Source organism: Peromyscus leucopus, chromosome 9, assembly GCF_004664715.2.
Source record: "Peromyscus leucopus breed LL Stock chromosome 9, UCI_PerLeu_2.1, whole genome shotgun sequence".
Lineage (NCBI taxonomy): Eukaryota > Metazoa > Chordata > Mammalia > Rodentia > Cricetidae > Peromyscus > Peromyscus leucopus.
Window position 1 is genome coordinate 50,114,707 of NC_051070.1, and position 14,991 is coordinate 50,129,697.

The 14,991-nt window shown below is 36.2% G+C and overlaps 1 protein-coding gene across 2 annotated transcripts in view; it reads left to right on the top strand.

Moving 5' to 3' along the window:
• The window catches only part of Rb1 (RB transcriptional corepressor 1), a 138,300-nt gene that overhangs the window by 31,702 nt on the left and 91,607 nt on the right, over positions 1-14,991 (top strand). For both annotated transcript variants that reach the window (XM_028877648.2, XM_028877647.2), the window contains exons 3-6: positions 1,183-1,298; positions 4,356-4,475; positions 11,108-11,146; positions 12,265-12,332. In XM_028877648.2, the coding sequence (XP_028733481.1) occupies positions 1,183-1,298; positions 4,356-4,475; positions 11,108-11,146; positions 12,265-12,332 (343 nt within the window). The remainder of the gene's footprint in view (positions 1-1,182; positions 1,299-4,355; positions 4,476-11,107; positions 11,147-12,264; positions 12,333-14,991) is intronic.

Here is a 14,991-nt window from a genome sequence, read left to right on the forward strand (position 1 = left end):
CATACTTCTATTACAGTTTGTTTATAGAGTTACCTGTGGTTATTTATTGCTATTGTATTTGGTTCGCTTCTAGTTTATTATTAGCAGTGTTTTAATTTCTTCTGGGTATAAATATTGGGAGTAGAATTGCTAAGTGATGTAGAAAGTATATATTTAGGTTTACAGAAACAGGCCAAACTTGTTTTTCAAAATAGTCATACCATTTTCAGTTTATTATTGGTATTCACTTGTCTTCTTATACTTCTTCCTTACTAACAATTAATATTGTAATTCTTTTTAAATTTCAATTATTCTTATGGCTCTATAGCTATATTTAAAAGTATTTATATTAGAAGGAAAAGCTTATAGTTGGATGATGGTAAATTATCTATTATCTATAATCATTTGATAGTCCGATACTCTCATTCTTCAGCTGGTACATGAGAATCCAGATGTGTAAAGTGTCTTACATCTGTCCTCTTAGCAAGTAGTTCTGCCTGCTCATTAGACCATTAGATAATCTGACACTTCATTTTATCTTAATACGATCCAGATTTTACCTACAAGATATATACATTTAGAAGGTGGCATATACTGTGGAGGGGAAAGGATGAGACTGAAAAAATAGTTTACTTACAGTGTTAGCCATTTCTCATCAGTTACTAAGTGTATGCTGGACACTATGCCCAAGGCTTTAAACATAGTCTCATTTAATTCTTATTAAGTGAGATTTGCATTCAGTCCATTGTGTTAGGTGGATTATTTAAGAAATTGCACAAAGCCAGTAAATGCTTGAATGAACAAAAGGAAATAAAAACGGATAAATTAGAGCAAAAGAAGTATACCCTGATAAATAAGAGAGCTTTTTTTTTTTCTGGGAAAAAAGTTTAAAGTTATAAAATTATAGAATCTTTTAATGTGGCTTTAATAATATTGGGCTACTAAGAAACTGTTTCAAAGAACTGACTGACTCTAAGTTTCCCAAAGTTTAACTTTTTAATACTCCTTGTAATTTTTTTGCCTTATAATTTAAAATTTGAGTGTTATATTAATATAAAGTGAAATATTTTCAAGTATATGCCATTGTCAGAATTTAAAAATACATTTTTATGTTTGATGAGGAAAATCATATGAAATTCAGCTTTAACATGGTATCCAGTGTGTGAATGGCTTAATAAAATATTTGAACCTTGTTATTCCTAGGAAGGATATATTCAAAAGAAGAAGGAACTCTGGGGCATCTGTATCTTTGTTGCAGCAGTTGACCTAGATGAGATGCCATTCACTTTTACTGAGCTACAGAAGACCATAGAAACCAGGTAAAAACTCTGTCATAAAAGGTCTGCCATTTAAAAGTGCTTTTAAAGTTTTAATACACTTTAAGAAGTTGGTGGAAATGCTATAATTAAATTAAACATAACAGATTCAGGATAAATAGTGAATTGCCATTCTCTGATAGGGTTGGTTAAAGTTTAGTTTTTTTTTTTTTTAAAGAATTTATTATTTTTTCTTTTATGTTTTACCTGCATGTAAGTGCACCATGTGCAGTGCCTGAAGAGAGCAGCAGTTCCTTTGGAACTGGAATTATGGGTGGTGTGAGTCATCATGTGAGCACCCATATAAAGACACACACACACACACACACACACACATACACACACATACACACCCCTAATTAGAAGTAAAAAAAAATAAATAAATCTTTTAAAAAGTAGTGAGTCTATCTTAAATAAGATTTATTTAACTTAAAGATTTTAGCATAGTAGATGTTTTAATTACATACATTTAAAAACTGATATATATTCAGTATTGATTATAACACTTGACCCAGAAATTCCTTAGCACATCTTTTTTTGACCTTTAAAAGTATATTAATTTGTTCTCAAGTAATTAGCATATTTTGTATTAAATGAACTTACAGGACTTCTGTTATTTCCTTTTTAGTATATTTACAAAACACAGCAGTAAGTAATTTTACCAGATTGGTAAATAAATGTATTTCTTCTTAAATGAGATAATCTATAATGAAATATAATTGGCATTTTAGTTAAATTAAGCAGATTTAATTACTATATTTTATAGCACTTTTCTTACTACCTTTAAATAAAGTATGTAAGAAACAAAGGCTTTGTACAAATACATAAATGCATACGTGTATATCTAAAAATGTATAAATAGCATAAAGAGTTCACAAGAGTCAATGCCTATAATACCATGGGCACTAAACTCCTCTCTGTCATCTCTTAAATTACCCTTAGAAAAAGACAACTTTGTTATAACAAGTTTCCATGGTATTCATTGCCTCTTAGGACAGGTATTGTTGTACTCCTGTAAACATTGGACTGCTCTAAGGTTGGTTTCTTTTTTTTTTTTTTCTGGGTTCTATACATTTTCTCAATATACTTTTTTCTTTCTTTTCTCCCACACCCTCTTCTTTTCTTCTAACCATATGCAGCATAAGTAAATGTAAACAAAGGACCTCATGGAGAATGACAATTCATTCTTTGACCCAAGCCCTCTGTTTTAATCTTAGCATTTCTTACTAGCTTTCTAAACCGTTAAGATGAAATTTCAAAGCAGTTTTTTTCTAGGGAGCATCTTGATATGCATTGTCTTCTGCCATTCCTGCTTCCTTATTTATTTTTCCACGTAGCTTATCAACACTGCCTCATCCCCTCTATGTCAGGTCATGAAAACTCTATGTCAGGTCATGAATATCTTTTGTCAAGTGTTCTTTGCCTTCTGCTGATTAGCTCAGCCTTTTTTGTTTGTTTGGTTTGAGGTGTAACCTCGTATTGTCCAGGTGGGTCTCAAACTCCTAGACCTTACTGATCTACCTTAGATTCCCCAGTGCTAGGACTAGAGACATGTGCTTTCTTACCTGCTGTAGCTGAGGATGTTTCTGGTTGTTGGACATTCTATAAGAGTTGCAGTGACTACTCTTTGGTTCACTTAACTGCTTTGGTATAATCTCATATACAAAGTTAATTAGAAATTAATATATGAAGTCAGGCATAATAGTGTATGGCAGGGTGATCGCTGAGTTCAAGACCAGATTGGTCTACATAGTGTGTTCCAGGTCAGTCATGGATATGTAGTGAGATCTTGTGTCAGGAGTAGTAAGAAGAGATGATAATTGATGTATGAGATGTATCTGATAACTTCTGTCTTCACTGCCCTAATGAAAGGATGTATATTGCAGATTAGTTTTTATAGAAAACAATAATGAATGAGTAGAAGTCATTAACAATTTAAATTTTTAGCCAGCTTTTCCTTTTCTTTCTCCAAATATTCAGTCTTGAAGCTTTTGGTAAGGCAAAAGAAATGCCAAGTGGTGCAGAAAAGGTATCAGAGCAAGGGGAGGTAGACATTCACATGGGGGGCATCTACATGGGCAGAGCAACCTGACGTGGGGTGGGCAGCCTGCCATGAGCTGTCTGGTACGCAGTGTCAGAGACCAAGCAGGGTGCTCTGGGCAGCTAGTTTGAGAGAGATCCTACAAGGGAGATGTGGGAAGGGGTGGAAGCGGTGCACAGTGTTAGTCTGTCCTTGTTGGGGAGTAGAAGACTTTGGGGGTGAAAGATGGCTGTTTGTTCAAAGAATAAGTAAATAAGAACAGTTTTTGAATAAGAAAATGGAAACACTAAAGTGAACTCTATGGTTTTGTGTTGGGTTGAATTGATGGGAACTTATTTAAAAAACATACAGATACAGATGACTGTTTAGTAATGGGTACAGAGTGTCTCATAAATGTGAAAGACTGCATTTTAAATGTTTTCTGTGTACAAGCAGTAAATGTTTGAAGAGAGAGATATGCTTACTTATCTTCATTATGCAGTGCTTACATGTATGAAAACATCACATGGTGCTCCCCTAAAATGTTCAATTATTGAACTTTTATGCATCAGTTAAAAAGAAATTTAAGCTGGGCGGTTGTGTCACACGCCTTTAATCCCAGCACTCGGGAGGCAGAGCCAGGCGGATCTCTGTGAGTTTGAGGCCAGCCTGGGCTACCAAGTGAGTTCCAGGAAAGGCACAAAGCTATACAGAGAAACCCTGTCTTGAACCGCCCCCCCCCCCAAAAAAAAAGAAATTTAATTAAAAACCTATACACATATATTTAGAAACAAATATACATACTTTCTATGCCCCTGCTTTTCTTGTTTTCTTAACTTTAAGTAGATATAGTCAGGGGTAGGTAGATATTGGGGCATGGGTTACTTCTGGTAAAATGCAAAAACAAATGCAACCCTTCCAAAGGACATACAGTGATTTACTGTAGAGCAAGTAATCTTCTGAATTGAAATATATATGCCTTGAAAATGAAATAACAAATTTTGATAGATACTCATGCATTATTTTTCTATTCTTTATAGTGTCTATAAATTCTTTGACTTAATAAAAGAAATTGATACCAGTACCAAAGTTGATAATGCTGTGTCAAGACTATTGAAGAAGTACAATGTGTTATGTGCCCTCTACAGCAAATTAGAACGGTAAGATAAAGTTATATTAGGCTTACACCTTTGTTTTTTGTTTTTTATTTTTATAACCAAATTTTTCACATCACTGTTCAGTTAGATTTAATCTGAGAACTGTTAGATATTTAATAAAAGTATTATTATCTCATAGCCTTATCCATTTTGCTATTATTTTTTATTAATTCACAGGTAATTTATCTATTCATAAACATTCAGAATACTTGCCCCAAATTAACTATTTTTACCAGCCTTTCCTTTCATTTGCTTCTTCAGACTTTGAGCTTGCTTCCCAGCTTGTTTATTAGAATTTGTAGTTCTGAATAGTGATCTAAATTTTAACTTCTTCCAATTTAGAAAGAAATCATATTGTCAATGGAAGGTGTGTGATCTATGTTACTAAGTTGCGATCTGTGCTCCAAGTGGTAGTTGGGAAGACTCCACCAGCACTATTCAACTGGAAAATCATGACTAAACTTTGCTTTCATTTTTTTTAAATGTATTTTTCATATCAATTATAGTCTTCTAACCCCAGTATTATAGTTCTTAATATGACATATATCTGTTACTGTTTGTTTTGGAGCTCACTACATTTGAGCAAGAACATATGAAAAAGTAATGTTTTAGCTCAATAAGTAACTTTGTATTAGGATGATAAAAAGAAAGGAGAAAAGTGGAGGCTGGGTATGGTGGCACACACTTTTAATCTCAGCACTCAGGAGGCAGAGACAGGCAGATCTCTGTGAGTTCGAGCAGGCAGATCTCTGTGAGTTGGAGGCCACAGTTGTCTACATAGTAAGTTGCAGGACAGCCAGGGCTACATAAAGAGATTTTGTCTCAAAAATATAAAAGGAGGGTCCTTAGATATTTTGGGGTGAATGAGCATGGGGACAGCTAGAAAGAGGTATCTTCACAGAGGCACGCAACTATTTTCTTTGCCTTTGTTTTTTAACTGGTGTGTTACTAAAACTAGAGAGTTGTGATGATGGAAGTGAAAAAAAAATGGAGGGAAAAGGCTCCAAAAGTTGGGCTTGCGATTGTTCTCCTCTTTACTCCGCCTCCTCTCTTTTGACCTAGAGTCTCATACATATCAGTCTAACCTTAAACATATAGATCTAGGCTACATCCCCAGCATACCCCCATCCTACTTATTTTTTGAGACAGGCCATCCTAGCCTGGTCTTGAACTCATATCCTACCTCAGCCTCCTGGATACTGGGATCACAGGCATGCAAAACCATTTCTAGATCTGCCCTAGAATTTTTTAAATAATGCCTTGACTTTTCTTTTCCCTTCCTCCTCTCCTTCCTTCTTCCCTCCTTCCTTTCTACTTCCCCCTCCCTCTCTCCCTCCTCCCTCTCTCCTTCCTCCCTTCCTCCCTCCTTCCTAGACAGGGTTCCTCTGTGTAGCTATGTAGCTATAGCTGGTCTGGAACTCACCACATAGACTAGGCTGGCCTTGAACTCACAATGATATCTCTGCCTATTAAAGATTTCCTACCATGAGGCCTGGCCTTTGCTATTTTTCTTTGCACAAGAAAAAAAAAAGAATTTCTTTTTAATTATTAAAAAAGAAATGACAAATAAGTTGCCTAAGAAGTGTGAACTGATTATAGAGTACTTGGATAGTATAGGTAGCCCTAAACAAAGTGAGAATCAAGAAAATATTTCAGTGCTAGAGACTATCATTTTGCAATGTTTCTTTCCTTAGGCTACAGTTTTACATTAATGACCTCATAATATTAATATATGTATGTATATATGATTTATATATGTATATATAAATCATACACACATATACTGTTTTATTTCTTTAAAATTTAATAGTGATCTTTTAAAATTCTTTAAATGTTTCCATAACCACTTAATTCATCATCTCTGCAGTTTTCATAAGACTATGGCCCCAATTATGAAAAAGTTCAGAGATTTCTGTCATGATATTATTTAGATTTCTGAAAATTTGAAAAAACTTTACATAACCCCATTTTAAGTGTTATAACTATAATCAAATAACTAATGTATTTGTAGTGTTAAATACATAAATTAGCATATACTATGATTGTGACAGTGCACAAGGAAACACCAGGCCAGTAGTGCATAGCATGAAATGCTTCAAAAGCAGCTTTCAGAATTGTAGTAGAGGCTTCCCATCCTTAATAAACAAAGTAAGCAAAAACTTCACTGAAACAATTGGTAAGGAAATTATAGTGGACTGGAGAGATGGCTCAGTGGTTAAGAGTACTTGCTGCTCTTGCAGATTATGGGAATTCTAACCCAGCATCCACTTCTGGTGACCCACAACTACCTGTAACTCCAGCTTCTGGCCTGTGCAGGGCACCTGCATAGATGTGTGTATAAACAACAGAGATACAGACTCATAAACATAAATAAGAATGAATTGAATCTTTAAGAGCGAAAGAAAATTCTACACAAATCAGTACTAAAAGACAAACAAAAACAAAAAACAAAACCATCAGATTATTTCTAGATCTAGAATTTGAGGGCTAGGGATCATTTGGGGTACTTTTTGCTACAATAATTTTATTATTTAAAAAAAGTTACTACTTTTTGCTATAATAATTTTTTTATTATTAAAATATAATTACATCATTTCTCCCCATTCCTTTTCCTTCCCCTGACTCTTCCCAGACCCCCCACCTTGTGCACCTGCTTCCTTTTAAATCTGTTGCCTCATTTTCTTTGATGTTGTTACATGTATACAAAATCTGTAATTATAACCTGCTGAGTCAATTTAATGTTACTTCTGTGTATATGATTTCAGGGCTAACCATTTGTTATTGGATAACCAGTTAATGGTCTCCTCCCTGGGGAAAATTATTTTCCTGCTCTCAGCATTTCTTAATTGCCTGGAGTTATTTGTCTAGGGGTTGGGCCCTATAAGATTTCTCCATCCACATTTCTACTATAATAATTTTAATTGGATAATTCTAGGTAGTTTTACTCTCTTGTCTGGCATCAGTACTCTGCTTTGATACCAGTTTCAGTTTTCAGGTTATTTATTTATTTATTATATTATCCACTTATAAATTACAGTTGATATCCTGGGAATTGAGGGGAAAGTAGAAATGGATGTTAGGAAGGGGAATGACCTCATAAGTGATTTTTAGACTTTACAGAATAGTTTGTTTAGGTGATTTGCCATCTTTTTCTCTAAACAGAGAACAGTGAGTGATCAATAGAAATTCCATTAAACCAAAAATTGTCTCTTCATATTCATTAACAATAACTAATAATATTAAGACTACTAACATGAATTTTCTCGTATCTGTATTTTGAAGAGTAACTTTAAGTAGTTTGGAAGGGTGGGGAGAAGAAAGTTTCAGAGAATTTCTTAGATGCCAGAAAATTCAGAGGAGAAAGAAGAAAAGAATATCGCATCTACTACATATTGAAATTTAAAAGCTTTAGAAGTTATGTAGACAATTTTGAAGTGTTCAGAATCTTCCTAGATCCTATTCCCTAAGGGCCAGTATCAACAGCAGTATTTCCCGGTAAATCAGTGGGATCCCAGACAACAGTTTTCACAGAATTTTCTTCAACCATTACTGGACTATGAGAGTTCATGATGACCATTGACACAAACATCAATGAACAGTGAGGATTTGAATCTTCAAGATGTGCTTCATTTAGAGAATCAGCCATCAGAGAAATCACCAATTAACTCCCAAAGCTGTCTTCCCTCTCATCCATAGCTAGCAACCTATCCAGGGAATGGGAACAGTGGCAGGCATGTTCCAAAGCTAGCCTTGTAACTCTGGTCCAGTTGAGATTCTTGTGACGGGGCTTCTCTGTCTTCCCTGAAGTTTGCCCTCATTATCATCTCTCTCTGTGAAGCTGGCTTTACACTTTTAAGGTTGTTTCGCCTTATTGAGTTCCTCTGAGGCACCTAGGCTGGGGCTACTCAAACAAACCACTGAAGCGTGTCCATGATGGGCTCTTAAGCCTGTGTGGATTCCCTTCTGCATTATGAGGTACCGATGTGCCCTTGTAACAGAGAAGATAGAAGTTCCTATCCATCCTTCTTTTCCTCTATCAAAAACAGTAGTTGGATGTGTTGTCTAACAAAAAAAAGAAGCTATAGTAGGGCTTAGTGGAGATGGAGTCACATGTACCTGGATTCTAACCGAATCACGGGCATGTGCTGTGTGATCTTGGATAAATGAGTTACCTAAGTTGGGTACTTTGTTTTCTAATGTCTAAAGCAAGTTAATGAGAGTACCTATTAGTCAGGGTCCTTGAGAGTAACAGAACTTATAGACAGAATCTCTCTATACATATAGAAAGGGGATTTATTAGCCAGGGTCCTTGAGAATAACAGAAATTATAGACTGAATCTCTATCTTTACATAGAAAGGGGATTTTCTAGAAAGACTCACAGGTTGTGATCCAGCTAATTCAACAATGACCAGCTATGAATGGAAAGTCCAGGAATTCAGTAGTTGCTCCTCCACAAGGCTGGATGGCTCAGCTGGTTTTCAGTATATGCTGGAATCCTAAAGAAGTAGACTCTAATGCCAGTGAAGGAATGGACTTGCTAGCAAGGTGAGGGCAAGCAGGTAAAGAGCAAAAGCTTCCATTTCCCCTGTCCATATTTAGGCTTCCAGCAGAAGGCATAGCCCAGATTAGATTTGGATTAAAGATCTGCAAGGTGTGTCTTCCCACCTCAAGATCTGGGTTAAAGGTGTGTTTTCCTACCTCAGAGATTCAGATTAGAAGTAGATCTTCCCATTTCAAATTAGGCAGAAATCCTCACAGATGTGTCCTCTATTTTGAGGTTTTAGTTAATTGCAGATGTAGTCAAGTTGACCACCAAAAATAGCCATCACATACCTGTTAATTTTTTAATATATTAAATGAGGTAATACATAAATAGTGCTTCTGTTCAGTGGCTTTGTATAAACATAATAAACTTTAATGAATGTTAGCTTTCAAGTGGGAAAATGCACCATGACACAGATTCGAGGTTAGAGGGCAACTTGGAGGTGTTGGTCCTCTCCTTCTGCCATTGGGTCCCGTTTTCAGAATCAGGTTGTCAGGCCCAGCAGCAAGCACGTTGCCAGCTGAGCTATCTTGCAGGCCCAAAGCTTTTAAACAAGAAAAAAGACATAGTCTGGAGAGCACTGCACAATACTGTATTTTCATTCTGTATCCCCTTAGACAGTCACAAAGTACCAAGGTGATGTGAGATGTTTAGAAGTTTGGTAGAATTGATCTGTTCAGTTCAGTTCAGCATTTTCTAAATAGGTTATACACATGTATTTGTCTCAGTTACTTTCTGTTGCTGTGATAAAATACCCCAACAAAAACAACTTGAGGGAGAAAGAAATTATTCCCATCTACAGTTCCGAGGGCTACAATGTCTCATAGTTGGGAAGATGTGGCAGCCCCAGCAAGCATGGTGGAGGGCATCCATAAAAGGAAGCAGAGTCCATGAACAGGAAGTGGGTCTGGGCTACTAAAGCCTCAAGGCCATCTGAGTGACTCTTTCTCAAGTGTGCTCCTGTTAGAGATATTTCACATTCAAACTATAACAGTATTAAACATAAGGTCTTATGAACAAGTATTTTATGGAATATACTTTAAGAAACTTTATGATATCAGTTGTTTTGTCAAAGAATAAATTAACAAACCACATCAAGAATTAACCGTTAGTACTCTGCTATATCCATGAGGTCTGGGTTTGATTGAGTGACCCTTCCTCAAAAAATAAGATGAAAGAACAATTGAAAAAGATTCCTGACATCAGCCTCAGGCCTCCACATATATGCACATATGTGCATCAACCCAAACGTGTACACTACAACATGTACACATGAAAAAGAAAAATAAATGTGGTAATGATTGTGATGCTCTGTTGTAGAGTATTGTATTTAAGTAGTAGAAAAGATGTAATACATTGTATATCTTAGCTAGGTGAAAAGGGTAATTCCAGTACTGGTGATTTTGACTAAGAAAAAAAGCTAGAGATGAAGAAAAAATAGAAATGTATTAAGCAAAATGAGTGGGGACTGGAACCAGGCATACTAAGTATGTGACGAGTGTGTGTACAACACCAAAATCAGTAGCATGATGTCCTTTGAACTGCTAAGTCTGAATGTCTGGAAGGTAGGAAGGGGTCTGATTGGTAGTGAGCTAGGACCATGCCCTGCAGGCACTGGAAAGTTGATGAATGATTTTATACCGGGGAATGACTTAGTCTGATTTGTCCTTAAAAGGCCACCCTGGACTTTATGAAAAGAATTTATATTTTTTATTGACCAGTTTTATGGAATCATTTAGCCCTAATGTTGCCTGCCCTGAATCAAACCAAGGTTTTCTTTTCCCATCTACTTGTATGATTTTCTGGAGTGTGAAAATGGTGATGCTGAAGCTTCTTCATTACAGGATGAACTGTGTAGATATACATGACTTTCTAGTGAGAGATTTTGATTTTATCATCAGTTTTGATTTAAAAGTCAGTGGCAGAAGCCAGTTCTTTTGTAATTAGGACACTGTGATGTGAAATGACACTTTGTAGTGAGTAAATGTATTTTACCTTTGTTGTAGAATGCTCATGAGTCATGCTGCAGTAGTATTTCAAAAGTTACTTTTAAAAAGCCATAACGATAATGAAATTATATATTCCTTTCAGGACATGTGAACTTATATATTTGACACAACCCAGCAGTGTGTAAGTAGTTGAAAACATTTACTTTTCACTAAAAAACTTTTTTTTCATGACGAATCTCAGACATACTGATACTACTAGTGTTACTTTTGGGTGATAAAAACATACTACTTTATAAGTCGAGGTCATAAAAATCCTGTTTAAACTGCTTTGAAAATGCATACCTTATATTGCAAAGGAGAACTAATTAGCTGAAATTGATTCAGTGTTCTCTGTCACTGTTCTGGGGAAAATGCAGTCCATTCACTGAATACTGAGGATCTATCACAGGGATTGTATTAACAAGGCTCTGTATACTTTTGTATAAGAACAAATACATTCTACATTAGGGGGCTGGAGAGAAGGCTCTGCTTAAGAAGACTCCTTCTTCCAGAGGACCCAGGCTTGATTCCCAGCACCCACACAGTGGCCCACAACTGTCTGTATCTCCAGTGCCATGGTATCTCATGACCTCTTCTGGCCTCTGAAAGCACCTGGCATACAAGTGGTTCACAGACACACATATAGATGCACACATGCATGTACGCACGCACGCACGCACACAAATCTCAACACACAAATATCAATTATAAATCCTAAATTATCTTGAAAATGTCTACCACAGGCGAGAACAGTATGTCCATGTTCTTCTCTGGAAGCAGATCAAGTAGTCCTGGAGACTTTTCTGCCCCATTAGAGCAGTAGCATAGAAATGCAAGTTGTGCATTTATCAATCCATATAAATCTGCTAATTCTAATGAATGACCATTCTATGGAAACATTCTCAAGGCAAAGTGTTGCTAAACCAAAACCACGTTAATTTTTTTTCTTTTTGCTTACATTGTTCATCTTAACTAGAAAACAAAAGAGCAAACAAGCATAAAGGTAACTAGAAACAAATTACATTAAAGTTCCTTGGATTTTATATAATTTTAGGTTAAGAATAAATGTTTTGGTAGGCACATGAAATGAACTGAGATAAATTGAGTTCAGGTGTAAATTGTGCTTTTAAAGAGAATTGCATTCCATTGTGTATTTAACTCTAGTCTACAATTTAAAACAAAACAAACTACTTAAAAGTAAAGCTGAAAAACTTTGTCAGTGTCTAACTTTTTTATTGCTTTGTATTTTTTTTTAACCAGGATATCTACTGAAATAAATTCTATGTTGGTGCTAAAAATTTCTTGGATCACTTTTTTGCTAGCTAAAGGTAAATGAACATTTTTTTTTTTTGCGTGCTGATGTGTCAGATATAATGATTAAGTTGCTCATTTGGAATAGTATGGAAATTTTATTCAATTAATGTATCCTTCCACTATATTCTCTGTATGGCTTATTAACTGTAAACCATTTTGTAGTTATGGTTAATAGAGACATTATTAGAAATGTTTCATTTCCTATCCTTTCCTCCTGCTTTTCCTCCTAGTCCCTCCTTTCTCTTCTGTTTTCTTTACATTTTCCTTTTTAGGAGTATTAGGGATGGAAGTCAGTGGCCAGTGATTTTAAAATTTAATAAAAGTAATCAGTGGAAATATTAAGTGTTTAGTCATCTTACATGATATTTCTTTTTTCTTTCTTTTCTTTTTTTTGTTTTTTTGAGACAGTTTCTCTGTTGTAGCTTTGCGCCTTTCCTGGAACTCGATTTGTAGACCAGGCTAGCCTCGAACTCACAGAGCTCCACCTGCCTCTGCCTCCTGAGTGCTGGAATTAAAGGTGTGTGCCACCACTGCCTGGCGATATTTCTTAAAATATTTCCTGTTACATCTTTATTTTTCTTTTTTAGCCTTGTATTTTGATAATGTTAATACAGTGAAAAAGAAAAATGTAGTGGTTAAATGTGAGTTCCAAATTCATGGTGAATGCTCATATTTTTCTTTCTCTGACTTAGAGAAAGTAGAAACTGATGAGAGTAGTCAATAAATATGAGAATCCAGTATTCTGTGCTTATGGAAAACAGCCTGAATCACATCTGTCTTAGTTAGGGTTTCTATTACTGTGAAGAGACACCATGACCACAGCAAATCTTATAAGGAAAACATTTAATTGGGACTGGCTTACAGTTCCAGGGTTTAGTCCATTATCATCATGTCAGGAAGCATGTTGCCGTGCAGGCAGACATGGTGCTGGAGAGGAGCTGGAAGTTCTACGTCTGGATGCACAGGCTGCAGGAAGAGAAAGTGAGACACTGGGCCTGGCTTGAGCATCTGAAACCTCAAAGCCAACCCACCCCCTGTGACACACTTCCTCCAGCAAGGCCACACCTCCTAATAATGCCACTCCCTCCGAGTCTGTGGGGGCCATTTTCATTCATACCATCTCACCATCGCAGTACCACTGGAGAAGAGGGATTTCTTCTATTCAACTACTAACTAGGCCTGGCCCTGCTTAGCAGCTGAGATCAGATGAGATGGGCAAGTTCAGGGTGTTATGGCCATAGATAGGAAGAGGGAATTCTACAGCAGTGTACATTAATCTACTTGGGAAAAACCATAATAATCTCTCAGCACATCCTCCTCCCTCTCCCCACTTTATAATTAATACATTCTATTGTTTTCATTTCATTATCAAAGACTATGACATCTGTTCATCTGTAATTATAGTTTCTACATGTCTTTAGTCTCAGTTCAGTATTTAAATGCATTCTGTGCCCATTATCACTACTTTATTATAGCTTCTCTGTTTCTGAGTTCTTGATTTGGATCCAGTTCTTAGCCAGCTGGATTGTGTCATCAGGGATTTAAAATTGCCTCGTACATTTGTTTACTGATTGTCCGTGTGCGCCTCAGGCTTAGTGACAAGCACTTTTTCCTGCTGAGCCATCTCTCCAGCCCATGAATCTAAAAAACTAGGCCCTTTGATGTCATAGTCCACGTGTTTGACATGTTAATGGAGAATGTCCACAGTATTTATACTTGAAAGACAACTTGAATGTGTGTCCTGTTCTTGAGTCATTTTGTCCCTTAAGGCAATATTTTCTAGTTTCGAATGTTGATTTTGAGAAGTCTGAGGCTTGCTTAATTTCCTCCTGTCATTTAGTTGCTGAATCCTTGGTGAGTTCTTTTTAAACTTGAGGTTTAGGTCTGAATCGATAGCTCAGTAACTAAGCACTTGCAGCAGAGCCTGCTTCCATTCCGCATGGCAGCTCACAATCCGTCACTCCAGTGCCAGTGAGTGTGTGTGTACCCTCCTCTGGCCTTCACAGCACCCGGCATGGAGGCAGGCGAATGCTCACATGCAGAAAATAATAGACAATGAAACTTAAATGTGAAGTGTAATACCTTTACTAGGATATCTATTGATTTGTATCATTCTGCATTCATTTGTGTTGCAATACCTTAAAAAAAAAACCTAGGCGTCTGTTCTTCTTTTCTGAGACATCTTAATAATGTTATATTTTAAGGTGTTATTTTATTCAGTTAGGTTCTCTTCAAACATTATATCAGGTTGTTTTGTTCTCCATATCTGTTTTCTCTTATTTTAATTATTTTTCTTTTTGTCTTTTTGGCAATGCTGGGAATTGAACCCAAAGCTAGTGAATGCCAGGCAAATGCTCTGTCCCTGAGCTACAGCCCCAGCTTTGGATTCTGTGTAGGTTCTTTCTATCTTTTGTTTTGATTTGAACTCTTTTTGTAATGGTGTTATTTGTGCCTAATTTGTTCTTAACTCATCTGACTCCTTGTTTTTATATCAATTGAAATCAGTGAGCTTCTGTTTGTTCATTTGTTTTAAGGCAAGTTCTTGACACATGACCCAGACGACCTTTGACATAGTGATCTTTCTGCCTGGCATCCCAAGCACTGGGAGTTCACCATAATGCAGGATGGCTTGCTTATTTATTTATTTGTTTGTTTGTTTATCAAAGTATTTTC